We start from the raw sequence: 21,091 nt of genomic DNA, 5'->3' as shown, positions 1-21,091 counted from the left end.
TTCACAATGTGTATGATAATCAAGGTAGGCCATTTCCTGCACAAATCCAGGTTCTCTCACCCCCTCACCCCCCTCCAAAAACCACACACACAAACTCAATCTCCTGCTGGTATAGCTCATCCAAAGTGACCACTCTCCCTACAATGTGCATGGTAATCAAGGTGGGTCATTTCCAGCGCAGATCCAGGCTTTCTCCCCCCCCGCCCCCCGGGAACACACACACATAAACTTACTCTCCTGCTGGCAATAGCTCATCCAAACTGACCACTCTCCAAGTTTAAATCCAAGTTTAACCAGAACGTCTGGGGGGGGGGGTAGGAAAAAACAAGGGGAAATAGGCTACCTTGCATAATAACTTAGCCACTCCCAGTATCTATTTAAGCCTAAATTAATAGTATCCAATTTGCAAATGAATTCCAATTCAGCAGTTTCTCGCTGGAGTCTGGATTTGAAGTTTTTTTGTTGTAAGATAGTGACCTTCATGTCGGTGATTGCGTGACCAGAGAGATTGAAGTGTTCTCCAACTGGTTTATGAATGTTATAATTCTTGACATCTGATTTGTGTCCATTTATTCTTTTACGTAGAGACTGTCCAGTTTGACCAATGTAAATGGCAGAGGGGCATTGCTGGCACATGATGGCCTATATCACATTGGTGGATGTGCAGGTGAACGAGCCTCTGATAGTGTGGCTGATGTTATTAGGCCCTGTGATGGTGTCCCCTGAATAGATATGTGGGCACAGTTGGCAATTGTTCATTGCGCTGTTTGAGGGATAATTGTTCATCAGCTGTTTGAGGGATAATCTGTCTGGATTCTTATATGGTAGTTGTCACTGTAGCATCTGGTTTATAGCTGGTATTAACATCAGTCTCTTGTTTCCAAGGAATACAAAGTTCCAAGTTCTGTCTTCTACAGGTATTTATAATAAGCCTATTGCTGTAATATGAGCATTTAACGTACTTACATACATATATAATTAATTGGTCAAGAGAAGATATTCTCTCATCCCCTTCTACTGCCATTTTCGGATGGGCTAGAAGTTCTTTTTCCATTAGTACTCCCATTCTTCCTTCCTTTCTTTTTATCCTCGGTTCACATCAAGCTATTGTTGAAATCCCTAAGGGAAAGCTACTGGAAAAAGATGGCTTTTATCCCTTGCACTGAACATGGCATTGGCACTGTTAATTGTAGTAGTGCCCAAAGGACCCCCAAACATCTTTGTGGGAGTAGCTGGAAAATGACTGATATGAATGGGGAAGCGAAGGTTGGGGATGAGTGGCCATGACGCTAAGAAATGAGGGTGGAGAAGGTGTGGGAGCAGAGTTTTGAAGGGTTTTCAGAGTGAGGATGTTCTGATGGTAAGATCCTCATTGAAGGAAGTTGCACAGCCATGGACCAGCTACTGAGAAGGCCCAGTGTCTTACTCCTGTGTCTGATTTTTCATGCTATTAATTCCATCCTGCCTGAAGATTACAACTAGCTCAGTCATTTGAGGGTCTTAAAATAAAGAATCAAGGTCTTAAACTGAATCTTTTATTGAATAGGAATGTGGCATGCATGATGCTGGGGTCATGTGTTATTGTTGGTCTGTGCTACTTGGAAGACCGGCCACTGAACATTACACCATCTGGAGCTTCCCTTATTGCCATGGATTGCAGTCATCAGCTCGTAGCTAGTGATGCACGGATTGCTGTGGCTATGTTGGCATCTGACAAGAAGGGGTTTAGCTTCCTGGCCAGATGAAAACAGTATTAATTAATCCTGACTTCTGATGCCATTTGTGCTCCTGGAGCTCAAGTTCACTTTTAACTTCTTCAGACAGTTTTTGATTCAAGATTGGAAGCCAATAACATTTTTTGTGAATAGGAAACTTTTGCTTATTAGAATCTGAACATATTATAACCTCCGAAATTGGCTCTGAAATTGGATTGTCCTGTGTGATGGGTATGTTTGCAGTCGTGATAAAATTTAATTTTCCATGCTGAGCAATGATTAAAGCACCAGGGTGATGAAGCACCTGTTTGCTCCCAATATTCTGTTTTGGGAAATATTTGCACAGAATGAGTAAGAATATGCTTACTTTACATTTTAATGTCTATTTTAAGTTCTAAGAACAAATAATTTCCAAGCATCCTCCTCCTACTGAACAGCTGTCTTTTATACCACCAATGCTGCTGTCTTGATTTTTTTTCCATTAAACTGCCAGTGCTGTTACGTTATGCTTTGCTAATAGTTGTGATCAGTCATGGTATGGGTCAATCTGTGAGTGGATGCAGAGGGAAACCAGACCACTGTGCCTCCACTCCCGGATTGACTCATACCATGACTGGTTTCTAGAGAGTGCGTTGAGGACGTCCAAACCCATTTATAGGGCACTGAGCATCTCAAGATCTTGTATGTTCTTCAGGCCTTTGAACTCTGTCACTGCAGTCATTCACTGGAAGAGAGTTTATTCTTATACAGCAAACCTTGCAAGAACAAGCAGGCCTTAAAGTTAGGAAATTGTCTATCATTTATAACAAATCATTTACATTCACGTCTGGTGTGGTCAGTGATTGCCTCCAAAAGTAATGCTGAAAAACAGAACATTTCCACCCATGCCACTGAAGCTCTTAGGGACTGGATTGGATTGCAGGTTATTTCCTGTAAAGTTGGTAAGTTTTTTAGTTCATTCTAGATTTCAGAATCCCAGATAATGCTGATAAAATTGGACTGTTTGCCTTTTTGGTTTCTCTCAATTAGGTTGTGTGTTCTAGGCCAGTTACCCAAGGATTTTATTATGTGTGTATATATATGTAGGGGATAGTGTATGCCCTGTGACTGAAAGCCTTAGTCATGTTAGAGTTGCTTTGTACTTTGTATTTGAAGTTCAGAGTATTGCCCTTTGGATCATTTCAGCTCCATATATCTTTACTGAATGTTCAGTCTATAACTGGATCGTTGGCTGATACAAGATATCACTGTGGGAGGAGGTGAGACGTGCTTGCACATCAGACTGTGGGGATTACTGAGACACTTAGGGGGTTATGCAAGGGATACAGGGGGAATTGCTACAGCCTGCTTGCAGCACAAGGGAGCCTTGTCTGGAAGAAAACTCTCACAAAACTACTGGCTGTTGACAACCCAGGTGCCCCGCTCCGGACTCCACAAGTCCCTGTCTTTCCATCTGCAGGCTAGCAATTTGCACAACCCAACCCCCAGGCTCCTTGTGTGAGTCCTTGGGACAAAGCAGAGAACCTGTGGCTAAATCTATAGAGATAAATTAACCCCAGAGTTCTACTGTGGTCCCAGGGCAGAAGTCCCTCCCACCTGTCTCTATACTCAGTCAATAGCCTCTGAAAATTTTTACATCTCATCAATGCTTTGTGTGAATCACTTCCCAATATCACCTGTTAGCTTCATGAAGGAGTTGACCACATTCTCAAATCCTTAGGTATTCCTATGACCCAAAGGCTTTTGTTTACACACAAACCTTCATTGGTTTAATTAAATGTATATTTTTAAAGCAGTTTAGTGTTAGATGCAAGATTGTGTATAGACACCATGATCGGGGTTTAAGTAGTTTATTTCAATTTAACTTTATCCAGTAAAAACATATTAAGCTAAACCAAAATAAGACACTCTTAAACTGATGTGTCCACACAGAATTTTGCACAGATCTAACTAAATCCAGTTTAAAAACACACCCTTAGTAAACCACGGCAAACTTGTGTGTAGGGTAAAGTCTGATATTCCTATTTATCTAATAGAATCAAAGAATCATAAAAATGTATGGCATGAAGGGACCTCGAGAAGTCAAGTCCAGCCCCCTGTGCTGTGGCAGGATTAAATAAACCTAGCCTAGATCATCCCTGACAAGTGTTTGTCCACAACCTCCCTTGAAAGCCTATTCCAAAGCTTAGCTACCTTTATAGTTAGAAAGTTTTTCCTAATATTTAACAAAAATCTCCCTGGTTGCAGATTAAGCACATTACTTTGTTGCTCTATCTTCAATGGACACGGAGAACAATTGAACACCGTCCTCTTTATAACAGCCCTTAACGTAGTTGAAGACTACTATCAGGTCCCCCTAAGTCATCTTTTTTCAAGACTAAAAACACCCAGTTTTTTAAATTCTTTCCTTAGAGATCAGGTTTTCTAAACCCTTTTACCATTTTTATTGCTCTTCTCTGGACTCTCTCTGGTTTGAACTCTCACATCTTTCCTAAAGTGTGTCCTTTGGAATTGGACACAGTACTCCAGCTGAGGCCTCACCAGTGCTGAATACAGTGAGACATTTACTTTGGGTCTTACGTACAAAACTCCTCTTAATACAGCCCAGAATGAGATTAGCTTTTTTTGAAATTGCATCACATTGTTGACTCCTGTTCAATTTGTGATCCAAATGCTTTTCAGCAGTACTGCCACTTAGCCAGTTATTCCCCAGTTTGTACTTGCAAGAATCATTTTTCCTTTCAAAGTGAAATACTTTGCATTTGTCTTGGTTGAATTTCATCTCGTTGATATGACACCAGTTCGCCAGTCATTTTGAATTCTAATCCTGTCCTCCAAAGGGTTTGCAACCCCTCCCATCTTGGTGTCCTCTCTAAATTTTATAAACTGTTATTCTCTAGCTTGTCCAGTCTGTTGCTCGTGGTGGTATTTTCCTTAATTCATGGCTCAGATCTAACTGATGCTAGCTTCTTGTGAGCAGTTAACATAACTATGAAATTTATTGGGGAATGATAAATCTTGGGGCCATCATTACTATCTCACGCTTCTAGGAAGCTTTTGGATTTTGGAGATGTGTAGATAAGTAGGATTTACATGTTGGACTTCTTTGGTTCGACTTAGTAGTTGAATGCCCTTGAAAGATTTTATCTCCTGCTAGCTTCTTGTATTTGTGATTGGTGTGTAATAGCTACTTCACCTCCATCCTCTCTTCTTATGGTCATTCACTTTAATTTTGAATTTGCAGCCTTTCAAACATTTGTAATTTTTATAGCTACAATATGCTAAGTGGGAGTTTTTCAAAGACACTTCGGCCCATGGTAATGCCAGAGATCAGACTAGATTATCATAATCCGCTCAAAACACCATGTGGGACCTTTCTGCAAGGACAATCACAAATGCTGTTCCTCCAGAGAGAGTCTCCAAGTCATCCATTGGCTGTAAGGTTACATCAGCACTGCAGGTGGGAGTGTGCCTCTCAACTCTAGTAGACACACATGCTAGCTCTGCTCAAACTAGTGTGCTAAAAATAGCAGACTAGCTGGGGTAACAAGGGTGGCAGCTCAGGCTAGTTGCTGAATTACAAACCTGCCTAGGCCCCCTAGCTATGTACTTGAATGGATAGCCCGAGCCAATACCCGTGCTACCTCCAGCTACTCTGATATTTTTAGTGCATTGGCTCAAGCAGAGCTAGAAGTGCTGTCTATCTGAGCTGGGAAGCACACCACTAGCTGCAGTGTAGATGTACCCTAAGACTGGAGAAGGACGACCACATACTGACATTGGTACCAGTGGTCAAACTCACCTAGAGCCCAAGATATATCTTAAGGGAGGAATTGGCGTCTCCTTCTGAGACTTTGGGACATCCCAACCAGCACGAGGGCTGCACCGTTCGAAGACAATATACTCAACATCCTCGCAAGCCTATGCAGTTTCACTGTGATGAAGTAGGAACCCCGCTCTCCCACATTCAGAAAGTGTTCCTAAAGAAGGGATACTAGAGGATCCCATTTGGAGCCCTATCTCAAGCAAGACGTCACTGGCTCTGGACCAGCCAATGTCAACCTTGGCCAGAATCCTTACAATGTGCCACTTTGGCCATGTTGGCCTTATTGAGGACTATTTCTGCACGGGTCCCAGATTCCCCTCCCAAGCACAAAGGAAGAGAAGGAGTGCTGCCATTAGCAAGGCCCTCCGTGTTAGAGCAGGATATTGGCATCCACAAGCAACTTGAGGTTACAACTGGGGGACAGGAGCAAAAATGAATGTTGCCTCCCAAAGCGCCTTCCTTGTCGTCGTCATCAGGTGAGAGAGTAACACCAGTGCCAGCGATTGATTTCAAGTCATCCCAGGACCTCTGGGTTGTGAACTATCAGGCTCCATTTACAAAATAGAACTTTCTCTCCTGGGAAACAGCCACTTTCTTCTTGAAACTACAGTAAAGAAGAGAATTGTCAGACAGATAGATGAATATAATTTGTAGGGGAAGAGTCAACATGGTTTTTGTAAAGGGAAATCATGCCTCACCAATCTACTAGAATTCTTTAAGGAGGTCAACGAGCATGTGGACAAGGGGGATCCAGTGGATATAGTATACTTAGATTTTCAGAAAGCCTGGAATTCTACCTCAATTAATCCATTAATTTGCCCATTCTACACAAGGAGAGAAGAAGTTACATGCTGTGGATGTTTCAGAGCCCTACTTTATTACATCAACATAATGAAACCATTCAAATATGTCTTCCTGTTTATTTCTGGCTATAGCCAGCTGTTCCAAAGGTCTGGCCATCTCATTACAGAGAATATCTAAGTGGGTAACACAGTTTACCTTGTCTTGCCAGTTGACTGGTATACCTCTCCCACTGCAGATATCAAGTGACATTCTCTGCCTGCTTCAGAAATATGCGAATAGCCAAAATCCACTGAACGTGCTGGGGTAACCGCCACCTTTGTCAAATATTACATACTGGATTTAGCCACTAGATCAGCTGCCAAATTCAAGACAGCAGTACTACAGTCTCTCTTTGACTGATGCAGCTGAAACTCCTTATTTCCACCGTCCTGGGGGCCTACTAATTGCCAGGCACATACAGTGTGATCCATTCTGACACTGACTACAAGAAGAAACTATGGTTACTTATCCTTGTAGCCTCATTCTGGGACAAGAACCTTATCTTCTGATCAGATTAATATTCTTGTTTATATGGGTTATAGCCTCGCCAGTTAATCTCCTAAAATCAGGCAACATCCTGTAGTAACTGTAGTTCTTTGAGGTGTCATAGTCAGTGTGGATCCCATTAGGCTCCATTCCTACTTTCAGAATTCTCAAACCTTTGAATTGCATAGAATCTGAAGGAAGGTTGCATTTGCGGTGCCCTTTATGCCATCACACACGAGCACGAGGAGGCACAAGGCTTGTGCATGGCCCTGAGAGACATTGCTGTTAAAAAAAAAAAAAAAATCTGATCTCGCACGCATGTGCAGCTACAGTGGGATCTACACTACCTCCCTCTCGAAGAACAACTATTACTATGGAGCAAGTGACTGTACTGAACTTTGTATAGAAGTCTTCTGTCACCTGCATCTCTTCAGACATTCAAAAATGTGTAGCAAATCATGCAGAAATAAAAATTCAGCTTTATCAGAACCACTCCTGTGCACTCATGCTGACATTTCTAGAAGTATCTCATTCACTTAAGAGCACGAGTCCTGTGGAAAGTCTTGCTTGCTTCAGCACTTCTGAAAATCTCAGCTTAAATCTTCTCAATGTGTATAGATTTCCTGTGCAATTTACATGCTTAAATCTTGGGTCAAGTGCTGTAGCTATCTTTAGAAATTTCATCTTGGTATCTTCTTTGCATTTTGTCAAATTTGCAGTGAAAGTGTTCTTAAAACAAACCACGTATGCTGGGTAATTATCCAAGATTGCTATAACATGAAATATATGGCAGAACATGGGTAAAACAGAGCAGGAGACATACAATTCTCCCCCAAGGAGTTCAGTCACAAATTTAATTAATGCATTTTTTTTTTTAACAAATGTCATCAGCATGGATGCATGTCCTCTGGAATGGTGGCTGAAGCATGAAGGGGCATACGAATGTTTAGCATATCTGGCATGTAAATACCTTGCAATGCTGGCTACAAAAGTGTCATGTGAACGCCTGTTGTCACGTTCAGGTGACATTGTAATTAATAAGTGGGCAGAAGTATCTCCTGTAAATGTAAATAAACTTCTTTGTCTTAGCGATTGGCTGAAAAAGAAGTAGGACTGAGTGGACTTGTAGGCTCTAAAGTTTTACATTGTTTAGTTTTTGAGTGCAGTTATGTAACCAGAAAAACCTACATTTGTAAGTTGTACTTTCATGATAAAGAGATTGCATTAAGGTACTTGTATGAGGTGAATTGAAAAATACTATTTCTTTTGTTTATCATTTTTTACAGTGCAGATACGTGTAATAAAATATAAAGTGAGCTCTGTACACTTGGTATTCTGTGTTATAATTGAAATTGGCATATTTGAAAATGTAGAAAAACATCCAAAAATATTTAATAAATTTCAATTGGTATTCTATTGTTTAACAGTGCGATTAATCACGATTAATTTTTTAAATCATGATTAATTTTTTTTAGTTAATTGCTTTCATCGACAACCCTAGTTAAAAGGTATTTCAAAAAGTGAAACATACCAGTTTTTCAAAGTGCTATCTCTCAGGAACACATTTAACTCAAATTTTGTGATAAGTGTCTTCTGACTGTATATTTCAAATGAAGAGAAGCTTTTGAAGATAGATGAGGATGCGAATTGGGCTTACAATAGAAAGGATTCCTCTACTGTGGAAACACATCTAATGTTTCTTTTATGCCTTGTTTGGCCAATTAAAGCACAGTATTTAAAATGGTTCCTGAAATCCACATCTACAGTATTTATTTCTTAAATGTAGTATCTGATACAATAGTGGGACTAATTAGCTGCTGCCTCTTTAGTTGAAATTTGTCCACCACTTTTCAATCCCAACTTCAGTCTGGTCAGTGGCAAGAGGCATTGAATTGAGGGTCTCTTTTATATTAATTTTGGTGAAATAAATGGTCCCAAAGAGTTAAAGGTGTTAACATGACCCTTTCACTGTCCAACATTAAACAGCACTAAACAAGATTCGGGGTTGGGTGTACAGGGACCTCAGCCTGCTTAGTGCCGGGGAGAAAACACCATTAAAAATCTTTTTATTAAAGATGCAGAAAAGAAGAGGGGAAAGGTTAAAACATTTGAAATGTAAATTAAGTAGGGTGTTCATTTTAACAACAAAAAGAACAGGAGGACTTGTGGCACCTTAGAGACTAACAAATTTATTAGAGCATAAGCTTTTGTGGGCTACAGCCCACTTCATCGGATGCATAGAATGGAACATATAGTAAAACGATATTTACACACACACACACACACACACACACACACACACACACACACACAGAGAAGGGGGAAGTTGCCATACAAACTGTAAGAGGCTAATTAATTAAGATGAGCTATTATCAGCAAGAGAAAAAAACTTTTGTAGTGATAATCAAGCTGGCCCATTTAGACAGTTGACAAAAAGGTGTGAGGATACTTAATATGGGGAAATAGATTCAATATGGGTAATGACCCAGCCACTCCCAGTCTCTATTCAAACCCAAGTTCATGGTATCTAGTTTGCATATTAATTCAAGCTCAGTAGTTTCTCATTGGAGTCTGTTTTTGAAGCTTTTCTATTGCAAAACTGTCACCCTTAAATCTTTTCCTGAGTGGCCAGAGAGGTTGAAGTGTTCTCCTACTGGTTTTTGAATGTTATGATTCCTGATGTCAGATTTGTGTCCATTTATTCTTTTGCATAGAGACTGTCCGGTTTGGCCAATGTACATGGCAGAGGGGCATTGCTGGCACATGATGGCATAGATCACATTGGTAGATGTGCAGGTGAACGAGCCCCTGATGGCGTGGCTAATGTGATTAGGTCCTATGATGGTGTCACTTGAATAAATATGTGGACAGAGTTGGCATGGGCTTTGTTGCAAGGATAGGTTCCTGGGTTAGTGTTTTTGGTGTGTGGTTGCTGGAGAGTGTTTGCTTCAGGTTGGGAGGCTGTCTAAGCGAGGACTGGCCTGACTCCCAAGATCTGTGAGAGTGAGGGATTGTCCTTCAGGATAGGTTGTAGATCTTTGATGATGCGCTGGAGAGGTTTTAGTTGGGGGCTGAAGGTGACGGCTAGTGGAGTTCTGTTATTTTCTTTGTTGGGCCTGTCCTGTAGTAGGTGACTTCTGGGTACTCTTCTGGCTCTGTCAATCTCTTTCTTCAATTCACCAGATGGGTATTGTAGTTTTAAGAATGCTTGATATGAGAAACTGCTGAGCTTGAATTAATATGCAAACTAGATACCATGAACTTGGGTTTGAATAGAGACTGGGAGTGGCTGGGTCATTACACATATTGAATCTATTTCCCCATGTTAAGTATCCTCCCACCTTCTTGTCAACTGTCTAAATGGGCCAGCTTGATGATCACGACAAAAGTTTTTTTTCTCCTGCCAATAATAGCTCATCTTAACTAATTAGCCTCTTACAGTTTGTATGGCAACTTTCACCTTCTCTGTATGTATATCTATATCTTCTTACTATATGTTCCATTCTATGCATCCGATGAAGTGGGCTGTAGCCCACGAAAGCTTATGCTCTAATAAATGTATTCGTCTCTAAGGTGCCATGAGTATTCCTGTTCTTTCTGCGGATACAGACTAACACGGCTGCTACTCTGAAACCTACCATTTTAACAACGTTCCCTGTTCCCTTTCCCTCTAGCTGGACAGTGTTTTTAGAAGGAATCTTCTCTTTTTGACAGTGTTAGATTATGGTAATTTCCCTTTTTGGGGAAAAGAAAAAAAGTGAGTTAAGATGGGCTGGGGCTGTTGTTGTTAAAGTCTGATCCTGTTTCTAGAGAAGACAACAAGAGAAATGCACATAAATGAGGGAGAGAAGATGGGCAAAGATGGAAAATGCAGCTGCGGTCTGGTGCTCACTTTCACTTGCTGCAGTTTCACTGCTGGAAAAACACAGGTACAGCGCCTGGTCGTCTTAGCCACCCCAAGACCTGGCACCGTTGTACAAGAGTTCGGCTGTTTAGGGCATTGCTTTTACTTGCCTCTCTGGTCACAGGCTTATGGCAGTATTGCAAAATACGCAGTCTTAGCCAGCCAAACCAGACTCTTACTGGACAGAAGGAAAAAGGAGAGTGATAGGGAAGAGAATAAGTAAGAAGGGGAAGGAAAAGAGTTCATGGGAGGAGGGGTCGCGATGGAGAGAACACATCATCTCACATACCAGATAGTGGTTTGGATTCGGTTGGAGCCAGTGGAGGTGGCAGTGTCATCTAGGTGCCTTGCTTTGGCCTGGTCTGGTCAGAACATGTCTCAGCATTAGGATGGTGAAGGCCCAGTCGTGTTATGGTAGACCCTGGGGTCCCAGGAGTTGCTGGGATTGTTTTACCAATTTTCCTCTTGATCTCTCTCTTTTTTAAAAGGACCTCAAAAGATAGTGATGGGCAAAATAGCCCTGTCCCTTCATTATTTTATCCACCAATTAAGCTTAATTTCCAGCACACGAATTTTGGTTTGCTAATTTTCCATTCCCACATTCTTCTCATTTAAAAGGCATGATCTTCACACAATCCTTGAATTATCCCAGGAGGCCACCTTGTTTGGACTAATTCAGTCGGTCTCCCTTTTGCACCCTTTCCTATCAACATTTGTTGTTGTTAGGGTTATTGTGACATTTTATGACTGTCACTCACTTTTCACAGTTGAGCTCCCAATTAGGTAAATTTGTAGACCCAATTATCACAACATATCTTCTCAACTGATTTTTTTTAATATAATAAACTTGATCTCTGTCATCATGATTCTGTAACATAACATATATATGATTTCCTCATTGTTTACAAGTTTTTGGTAACTGTTCCATGCCTTATTGTACACAGGAGCAGCAGAGAAGAGCTCTAAACATGGAGCAGAGGATCGGACCCAAAACATCATCATGGCCATGAAGGATCGCATGAAGATTCGGGAACGGAACAAGCCAGAAATTTTTGACTTGATCAGAGATGTTTTTAGTGAGAACAAATTAACACATGCTCAGCAAATGAAAACAGTGAAACAGAGCGTGCTTGATGGCACTTCCAAATGGTCAGCTAAAATCACTATCACCGGTAAGCTGAAGCTAGACAAATTCAGACTGGAAATAAGATGTAAATTTTAGCAGTGAGCATAGGCGCTGATTCCGTGGGTGCTCCAGAGTTGGAGCACCCACGGGGAAAAATTGGTGGGTGCTTTGCACCCACTGGCAGCTCCCCACCCATCCTGCCCCCCCAACCCCCCAGCTCACCTCTGCCTCCACTCTGCCTCCTCCCCTGAGCGCGCTACTGGGTCCTGCTTCTCCCCCCTCCCTCCCAGCGCTTGTGGTGTGAAACAGCTGTTTCGCGCGGCAAGCCTGGGAGGGAGGGGGCCAGAGGGGGAATGCGGTGCTCTTGGGGGAGGAGGCTGGGCCGGGCAGGTATTGGGGAAGGGATCCAATAGGGGCAGGGAGAGGCGGATTTGGGCGGGGCGTGGGGGGGCGGGGCAGGGGGGGCGTGAGCTCCCACTGGTGCTGACAAAAGTTGGTGCCTGTGGCAGTGAGAGTAACCATTGGAACAACTGACCAAAGGCTGTGCTGGATTCTCCATCAATGAGCGTTTTTAAGTCAAGACTGGATGTTTTTCTAAGAGATCTGCTCTAGGAATTATTTTGGGGCAGTTGCATGGTCTCTGTTATACAGGAGTTCAGACAAGATGATCGCAATGGACGCTTCTGGCCTTGGAATCTGTGGTTCTCAGTGTTAAACTGTCATTGGTGAGCATTCCTGTTTCTGAGGAGCGTAGTGCAGTAAGCTGTTCTGTCACACAGTACATGCCACATCTTTTAGCACTGCAGGCTTATAGCAAAACTTTATTATTATTTTCTCCACAGTGGTTTGTGCTCAGGGTCTGCAGGCCAAGGACAAAACTGGATCCAGTGATCCATATGTGACGGTTCAAGTTGGCAAAACAAAGAAGAGAACTAAAACAATTTTTGGGAATCTGAACCCTGTTTGGGAGGAGAAATTCCACTTGTAAGTACTCACTGAATATCTGCCCCTGGTCTGATCCATTTATATTGTCTGTATTTCTTCACGAGCATACCTTTCTCTCCTGTGTCTGTACGTGGTACTTCACCACTTGTAGTCGTGACTGTGTTTTGTCTGTTTCTGTTTTACATAGTGTGTGCTCATAGCATAATCTGTATAATGATATATACTGAACTATACAAAAGTGTGCACATCCATTTTGCCTCCACTTCTTGTTCAATAGTTCATAGATTCTGTATCTACTTTTATCAATATTTGTATAGAAAGTTGTTGTTTAGACATCCCCAGAGAGGGAAGAAAATCCTTAATAGTTTGAAGACTTACACTGTTTCTTTATAATAAACACCCTTTGAAATTCTTTAGAAAGGTAGCAGTAAAACACACACAAAAGAAAAGACCTCACCATTCCTTTCAATTGTTACTCCTTGCTGTGGTGTTTGAACTGGCTTGTTAGCGCATTGGGGGTAGCTTGTCACTTATTTTTAAAGCTACTTGCTCTCCTACAGTGCTGTAAAAATAAAATAATGATAACTTGAGGGATAATCTGTTTACAAGATTATCAACCTATTTTGGGCTAAATTTAAAATAAAGGCTGCTTATATGGCAAATAAGCGCCAAAGGCTGAGTCAGTGAGCCCAGGATATGGTTATCGAGTTAATAAGAAGCACTGTCAAGTTATAGGTACTCATTTTAATTAAATGTAAAAACAATAAATGGAAAAAAAAAAAGCTTCTGAAAATAAAGTGGACTGCGAAGATTCTGGATCCTAAATTTTTTTTAGCTAAAACCTCTTTGTCTCCTTCTTACCATCAAACTATCAATCCGTCTCTCCCTCTCCTTTTTCTCTCTCCTTCTCTTCTTTTCTTCTTTACCCCACTCCTTCCTGCTCTAGGTCAGCAAGGCTCTTCTCTGCACACTGAAATATATTTGTTTGCATTGTATTTCAAAACTGAGTTTGTGACCCCCAAGCCTGTCTCTACCATATACAATGAAAACAAAAAATGAGATTCTTTTATTTTAACATTATTAATCCAAGGTAAAGTTATTACCTCCTAAACAGGAACTACCGTAGGTTATTACTGTAATAACTCTAGAATCAACATAGCAATAAGTCTGCCTCCATCTATATTTGTGTGAGTGCCATTAAAATCTTGATTTATGGCAGTGTCGTTACCATGGTATTTACAAGTATGTTCCAGTCTAATTTTAGGGAATATAACAAATACTGTGGTAAAGATAATACAGTGTGATAAATTTCAGTGTTTTAATTGTGCTACTGTACAAGTTTTATGGAAATATCCATGATTCAGCCAGTAATATGAAAATTGATCTTAGTGCATACATTCATTTTAGTATTGCTAGGGGACAGAGCACCAAGAAGGATGAGGTGTTGAGAGGAGCTGAGGAAAGTGGGATTTAAATAGACAAGATATTGAGGTTTAAGGATGCTGAAAAAGAACTGTACCAGGTTCAAGGTGTTCCTAGGTGTTGCAACTGACCTTGTTGTGGATAAAAGGAGAGCCATTTTTAATTTGTCTAGGACACAGGAGTCTGTCTTCTCAGAGATTTAGGTCAATTGCAGACATGCTATTTATGCTTGGTGCTTATGGATTCCTTCTGCTGATGACTCTTCAAATGCTGACATTTCCTAGCATTCATAATCAGAGCCTAGCTGTTGAACATATGCTACACAACTTGACCAAAAACATTCTTCACTGGGAAATCTCTCTCCCAAGGAGGCTTATCCAAGAGAAAAATCATCATTTTTTAAATAAAGAAATTATTTGTTAGATCTTATAATCAAAGTGAGGAGCTTGTATCAGTTATTGTAGAGGTTGTGATAGTACCTGCAATGTACTAGGCAAGATACAGTTCCTACCTTAAGAACTTATGGTCTGAAAGACAAAAAATACCCAAGGGAGACAAATCAAACCAGCAGAGGGGTCAGGTCAGTGGGTTGGTAAGTTCTACTTCCATTGGTTTTTGCACAAGTTGGTTTCATTGGGTTTTCATTGGTAGCAGAGGGGCCAGGTCAGGGGGTGGTCGTAGGTTGGTAGTTCTACTTTCATTGGTTTTTGCTTTCTGTTTGGTTTATTGCATGAACTCTTTACAGCTTTCCTCTCCAGTGATTACTAGCTGGCTAACTTCTCAAACGTGTCTTCATTCAACAGAAGCACAATTAAATGCTCTTTTCGAAGGTTTATTACAAAGTAGGATGTCTGTCTAAGTGATAAAAAGTTTAGCCATTTTAGGGTTCCTTTGTAACCCTTGATGTGATGCAAGGTGGTGTATGTACAACTGAATGCCTTATAGGGCTATTCACAGACATTGGTACAAGAAAATTCATGAAAGTGTTCAGAAACTGTTGTCAATGCTTTGTGTAAAGGCTTGTCTACACTTTCAACGCTGCTGCTATAGTACTTAAAGACACTACCTACGCCGATGGGGGAGCTGCTTCTGTCGGCCTAGTTAATCCACTGCCGCAAGAGGTGGAAGCTGTGCTGATGGGAGAAGCCCTCTCCTGAGGCCTGGTCTACGCTGGGGGGGATCGAGCTAAGATACGCAACTTCAGCTATGAGAATAGCGTAGCTGAAGTCGACGTAGCTTACATCGATTTAGAATCACTTACTTCACGTCCTCGCTGTGCGGGATCGACAGCCGTCGCTCCCCCATCAACTCCGCTTCCGCCTCTTGCCGTGGTGGAGTTCCGGAGTCGATGGCAGAGCGATCAAGGATCAATTTATCGCATCTACACTAGACGTGATAAATCGATCCCCGATAGATCGATCACTACCCGCTCATCCGGCGGGTAGTGTAGACATGACCTTAGTGACGTAGTTATACCGACATTAGTTGGTAGTTGGTAGTGTAGACCAAGCCTAAGAATGGAGTACCTATTCCAAGTATGGTTTTCCCGTGCTTGTTAGAATAAGGCGAGACAAGGTGCATACGAGTAAACTCCTTGGTTAAAGGTGATCTCCCTCCTTTCCTGTATGTTTCTTTTCTCTGAAAAAAGAACATATGGCCCAGCCTGGAAATTCAGGTTTAGAACCATGTTTCCAAGAATAAAACTTTGAGATCTTTTTGGGTCTGCATTCCCAAATCAGTACTGTGTAGAGTACCTATTGCATTCCCAAATCAGTACTATTTTAGACCATTATCTGCCTACATTGCCACAGGATTAGCATTTAGATTAATAATCAGTTCTCAGAGTGCATTTACATCTCTGAGAGTAAGCTATTTGATAGAGCAGGTAGTAGGCCATCCTTGTTGTTGCCTGCTGGAAACCTGTAACTGCCTCCACATCCATTACAGAAAGTCCTGAGGAATTTAATAGGAATGAAACCAAGTGAGTTTCACAGACATTTAATAAGCTTCTATTGAAATTACTCTAAAGACCTTTCAAAATGTGAGACTGATCCCTTCCTTCTGCACAATTACATTTGATTGGAAATGTATGGGGCATGCACTTTATTTCTGTGTGTGTAGCGTCTATCACAAGGAAGCCTATATCCTGATTATCTGTGGCCACTGCCACATGAGAATAAATGGGATATTTTGAACTATCCAGTACGATTTTAAGGCAGGATTCTAATTCTTTGTTAGATTCTATAAGATGGTTTAAAGCACTCTAGGAAAGTTTAGGAGTACTTGTGGCACCTTAGAGACTAACAAATTTATTTGAGCATAAGCTTTCGTGAGCTACAGCTCACTTCATCGTATGCATGCAGTGAAAAATACAGTGGGAAGATTTATGTACACAGAGAACATGAAACAATGGGTGTTACCATACGCATTGTAACAAGAGTGATCACTTAAGGTGAGCTGTTACCAGCAGGAGAGCGGGGCGGGGGGGGGGGGGAACCTTTTGTAGTGATAATCAAGGTGAGCCATTTCCAGCACTTGACAAGAACGTCTGAGGAACAGTGAGGGGTGGGGGTGGGGGGAATAAACATGGGGATATAGTTTTACTTGATGATGCCCTGGAGAAGTTTTAGTTGGGGGCTGGACCCATCTGGACCCATGGAAAAGAAGCCCTTGAGGAATTCCACCATGATTTCAAAAATTTCCATCCCACCATCAGCTTCAGCCTGGACCAGTCCACACAAGAGATCCACTTCTTGGACACTATGGTGCTAATAAGCGATGGTCACATAAACACCACCCTATACCGGAAACCTACTGACCGCTATTCCTACCTACATGCCTCCAGCTTTCATCCAGACCACACCACACGATCCATTGTCTACAGCCAAGCTCTACGGTACAACCACATTTGCTCCAGCCCCTCAGACAGAGACAAACACCTACAAGATCTCTATCAAGCATTCTTACAACTACAGTACCCACCTGTTGAAGTGAAGAAACAGATTGACAGATCCAGAAGAGTACCCAGAAGTCACCTACTACAGGACAGGCCCAACAAAGAAAATAACAAAACGCCACTGGCTGTCACCTTCAGCCCCCAACTAAAACCTCTCCAACGCATTATCAAGGATCTACAACCTATCCTGAAGGATGACCCATTACTCTCTCAGATCTTGGGAGACAGGCCAGTGCTCGCTTACAGACAGCCCCCCAACCTGAAGCAAATACCAGCAACCACACAACAGAATCACTAACCCAGGAACCTATCCTTGCAACAAAGCCCGTTGCCAACTGTGCCCGCATATCTATTCAGGGGACACCATCATAGGGCCTAATCACATCAGCCACACCATTAGAGGCTCATTCATCTGCACATCTACCAATGTGATCTATGCCATCATGTGCCAGCAATGCCCCTCTGCCATGTACATTGGTCAAACTAGACAGTCTCTATGTAAAAGAATAAATGGGCACAAATCAGACGTCAAGAATTATAACATTCAAAAACCAGTCGGAGAACACTTCAATCTCTCTGGTCACTCAATTATAGACCTAAAAGTTGCAATTCTTCAACCAAAAAACTTCAAAAACAGATCCAAGGAGAGACTGCTGAATTGGAATTAATTTGCAAACTGGATACAATTAACTTAGGCTTGAATAGAGCCTGGGAGTGGATGGGTCATTACACAAAGTAAAACTATTTCCCCATGTTTATTCCCCCTCCCACTTCCCACTGTTCCTCAGACGTTCTTGTCAACTGCTGGAAATGTCCCACTTTGATTATCACTACAAAAGGTTCCAGCCCCCTGCCCCCCAGCTCTCCTGCTGGTAATAGCTCACCTTAAGTGATCACTCTGGTTACAGTGTGCATGGTAACACCCATTGTTTCATGTTCTCTGTGTCTATAAATCTCCCCACTGTATTTTCCACTACATACATCCGATGAAGTGAGCTGTAGCTCACGAAAGCTTATGCTCAAATAAATTTGTTTGTCTCTAAGGTGCCACAAGTACTCCTTTTCTTTTTGCGAAAACAGACTAACATGGCTGCTACTCTGAAACTAGGAAAGTTTATATTTTCTATTCAGTTCTTTTTGGAAGGGCTGATGCAGAGCACCTGCATCTATGTAGTGAAATTACATGTATAGTATTTAGGAGAAATTTGATAAGGAACAAAATTTCCTTTGAAAGGCAAAGCCCTGTGCTTGCTGAGAGGCTACTTAACCCCTCTTTAAAGCATACGATTATTGGCATCATTTGCTAATGTTTGGAAAAGGACCCAGTGTCTAATGGATGTGGACACTGGAAGTTGCCCTATGTACAATAGGACAACTCTGCATCTCCTGTCCTTGGCACAATGCAAATTGTTCACTTTAAAATATCTTCCCATGGAAACTGCTTTGTGCTACCCAGCTGGGTCTGATCCTGAATGGCAGGTGTGAAATCATTCTGTCTGGAACAGATTACGTTGTCACTGGGCACTTCGCAAAGTGTGTTTATTCCTTCACTGCGGAAGGGTATGGTGGTTAGAGTGGTTGCATTGCCTCCCTTCAGTAAATAATCAATATTATACTTAGACACACACAGCCACAAATAATACACTTCATCACGGCTATTGCTTCAGGAATGGCACTGCTACATAGTTAACTACTGTGGTGTCACCCACAGCTTCCGTTTGGTTCCATAATTGTCTTTTCAGCAGCCTAGCCTATTATCATGCTCAGCACCTTTCAGTCATCTCTGTAGTTACAAAAAGAAAAGGAGTACTTGTGGCACCTTAGAGACTAACCAATTTATTTGAGCATGAGCTTTCGTGAGCTACAGCTCACTTCATCGGATGCATACCGTGGAAACTGTTTACAGTTTCCACGGTAAACATCTGATGAAGTGAAACAGTTTCCACGGTAAACATCTGATGAAGTGAGCTGTAGCTCACGAAAGCTCATGCTCAAATAAATTGGTTAGTCTCTAAGGTGCCACAAGTACTCCTTTTCTTTTTGCGAATACAGACTAACACGGCTGTTCCTCTGAAATCTGTAGTTACATGTGATTGTTCCTCTGAGTTCTGTGTTTACCCTGCCCCTTTCAAGACGGTTACATCTGTTGCTTGCTCTGCCTCTGTTGTTCAGCTACATCTTGATGACCGTGGAACCTTTCAGTTGTGCTTCCTCATCCCCTGTGCCTGGGCCTTAGTTGGATGAAACTGGTAGTAAAGTAAAATCATATTCTGTCTACACAGCAATTAGAGACACGCAGCTGGCTTGTGCCAGCTGACTTGGGTGAAGGGGCTGTTTAATTGCAACCTCTGAGACCCTCCCACCTTCCTGGGTTCTAGAGTTCGAGCTTCATCACAATCCCAAATGCCTGTGCCCCTGTCACGGAGTGTGGGGGAGTCCAGGCCCTGCACCCCTCTTCCTAGGATTCACTGAGACTCTCAGCCAGCCAGTAAAACAGAAGGTTTATGGCCAAAAGGAACACAGTCCAAATCAGAGGTTGTGGGTACAACCAGGACCCCTCAGTCAAGTCCTTCTGGGGGAGCAGGGAGCTTAGACCCCAGCCCTGGGGTTCCCTGCGTTCCTCCACCCAGCCCCCAACTGAAACTAAACCCCCCCAGCAGGTTCCCTTCTGCAGCCTCTGTTCACATTCCTGGGCAGAGGTGTTACCTAGGGAGGTGGTGGAATCTCCTTCCTTAGAAGTTTTTAAGGTCAGGCTTGACAAAGCCCTGGCTGGGATGATTTAATTGGGGATTGGTCCTGCTTTGAGCAGGGGGTTGGACTCGATGACCTCCTGAGGTCCCTTCCAACCCTGATGATTCTACCTCCCCCTCCCAGCTCAGGTGACAGGCTCTCAGGTCTCCCATCCCCAGGGCACATTCCCAGGTCAACACTCCCCCTTCCCTGCTGCATCACATCGTCACAGCCCCAGTTAAATAGAACCAAGCCCCATGAACCCGTCTCAGCTGGCACAGGCCAGCCGTGGGATTTTGAATTGCAGTGTAGACATACCCATAGTTTCCCAGCTCAGTGACCCCTATGAAATTTGGATTTGAACAGTGGAGTTGATGCTATGCAGCAGTGCCTAGGAGGAAGCTGGGATAATGTAGTTAGAGATTAAGTGGTTCTGAGCACTGCTTCTGCCTTTTGCATTTTGAAGATTTGTTTGTGTAATCACAGCTGCAGAGATAGGTAACAGCAAAATGGCTGATTTCAGAGTAACTTGTCCCTCTAAAACAGGGGTTGGCAAACTTTTTGGCCCAAGGGCCACATCTGGGTATGGTAATTATATGGCGGGCCATGAATGCTCACAAAATTGGGGGTTGGGGTGCAGGAGGGGGTGAGGGCTCCGACTGGGGTGTGGGCTCTATGGTGGGTCCAGAAATGAGGAGTTCAGTATGTGGGAAGGGGCTCTGGGCTGGGGCAGGAGGTTGGGGTGTTTGGGATGGGGACGAGGGCTCTAGCTGGGGGTGCGAGTTCTGGGGTGGGGCTGGGGATGAACGGTTTGGGGTGCAGTAGGGTGCTCCGGGCTGGGACCAAGGGGTTCGGAGGGCAGGGGGGGATCAGGGCTGGGGCAGAGAGTTGGGGCGTGGGAGGAGGTCAAGGGTGCAGGCTCCAGGTGGCGCTTCCCTCAAGCAGCTCCCAGAAGCAGCGGCATGTCCCCTCTCTGGCTCCTACGTGGAGGTACAGCCAGGCAGCTCTGCATGCTGCCCCATCTGCAGGCACTGCACCTGCAGCTCCCATTGGCTGTGGTTCCGAACGAATGGGAACTTCAGGGACGGCACGTGGGGTGGCGGCAGCGTGTGGAGCCCCTTGGCTGCCCCTATGTGTA

General features: G+C 42.8%; 1 protein-coding gene across 11 annotated transcripts in view; it reads left to right on the top strand.

Annotated features, from left to right (window-relative positions):
- Positions 1 to 21,091, top strand: part of UNC13B (unc-13 homolog B) — a 380,992-nt gene that overhangs the window by 237,891 nt on the left and 122,010 nt on the right. For all 11 annotated transcript variants that reach the window (XM_048850215.2, XM_048850214.2, XM_048850212.2 and 8 more), the window contains 2 exons: positions 11,719 to 11,946; positions 12,743 to 12,884. In XM_048850215.2, the coding sequence (XP_048706172.2) occupies positions 11,719 to 11,946; positions 12,743 to 12,884 (370 nt within the window). The remainder of the gene's footprint in view (positions 1 to 11,718; positions 11,947 to 12,742; positions 12,885 to 21,091) is intronic.

The sequence above is a fragment of the Caretta caretta genome, chromosome 5, assembly GCF_965140235.1.
Source record: "Caretta caretta isolate rCarCar2 chromosome 5, rCarCar1.hap1, whole genome shotgun sequence".
Taxonomy (NCBI): domain Eukaryota; kingdom Metazoa; phylum Chordata; order Testudines; family Cheloniidae; genus Caretta; species Caretta caretta.
This window is presented reverse-complemented; position numbering and strand designations above follow the sequence as displayed.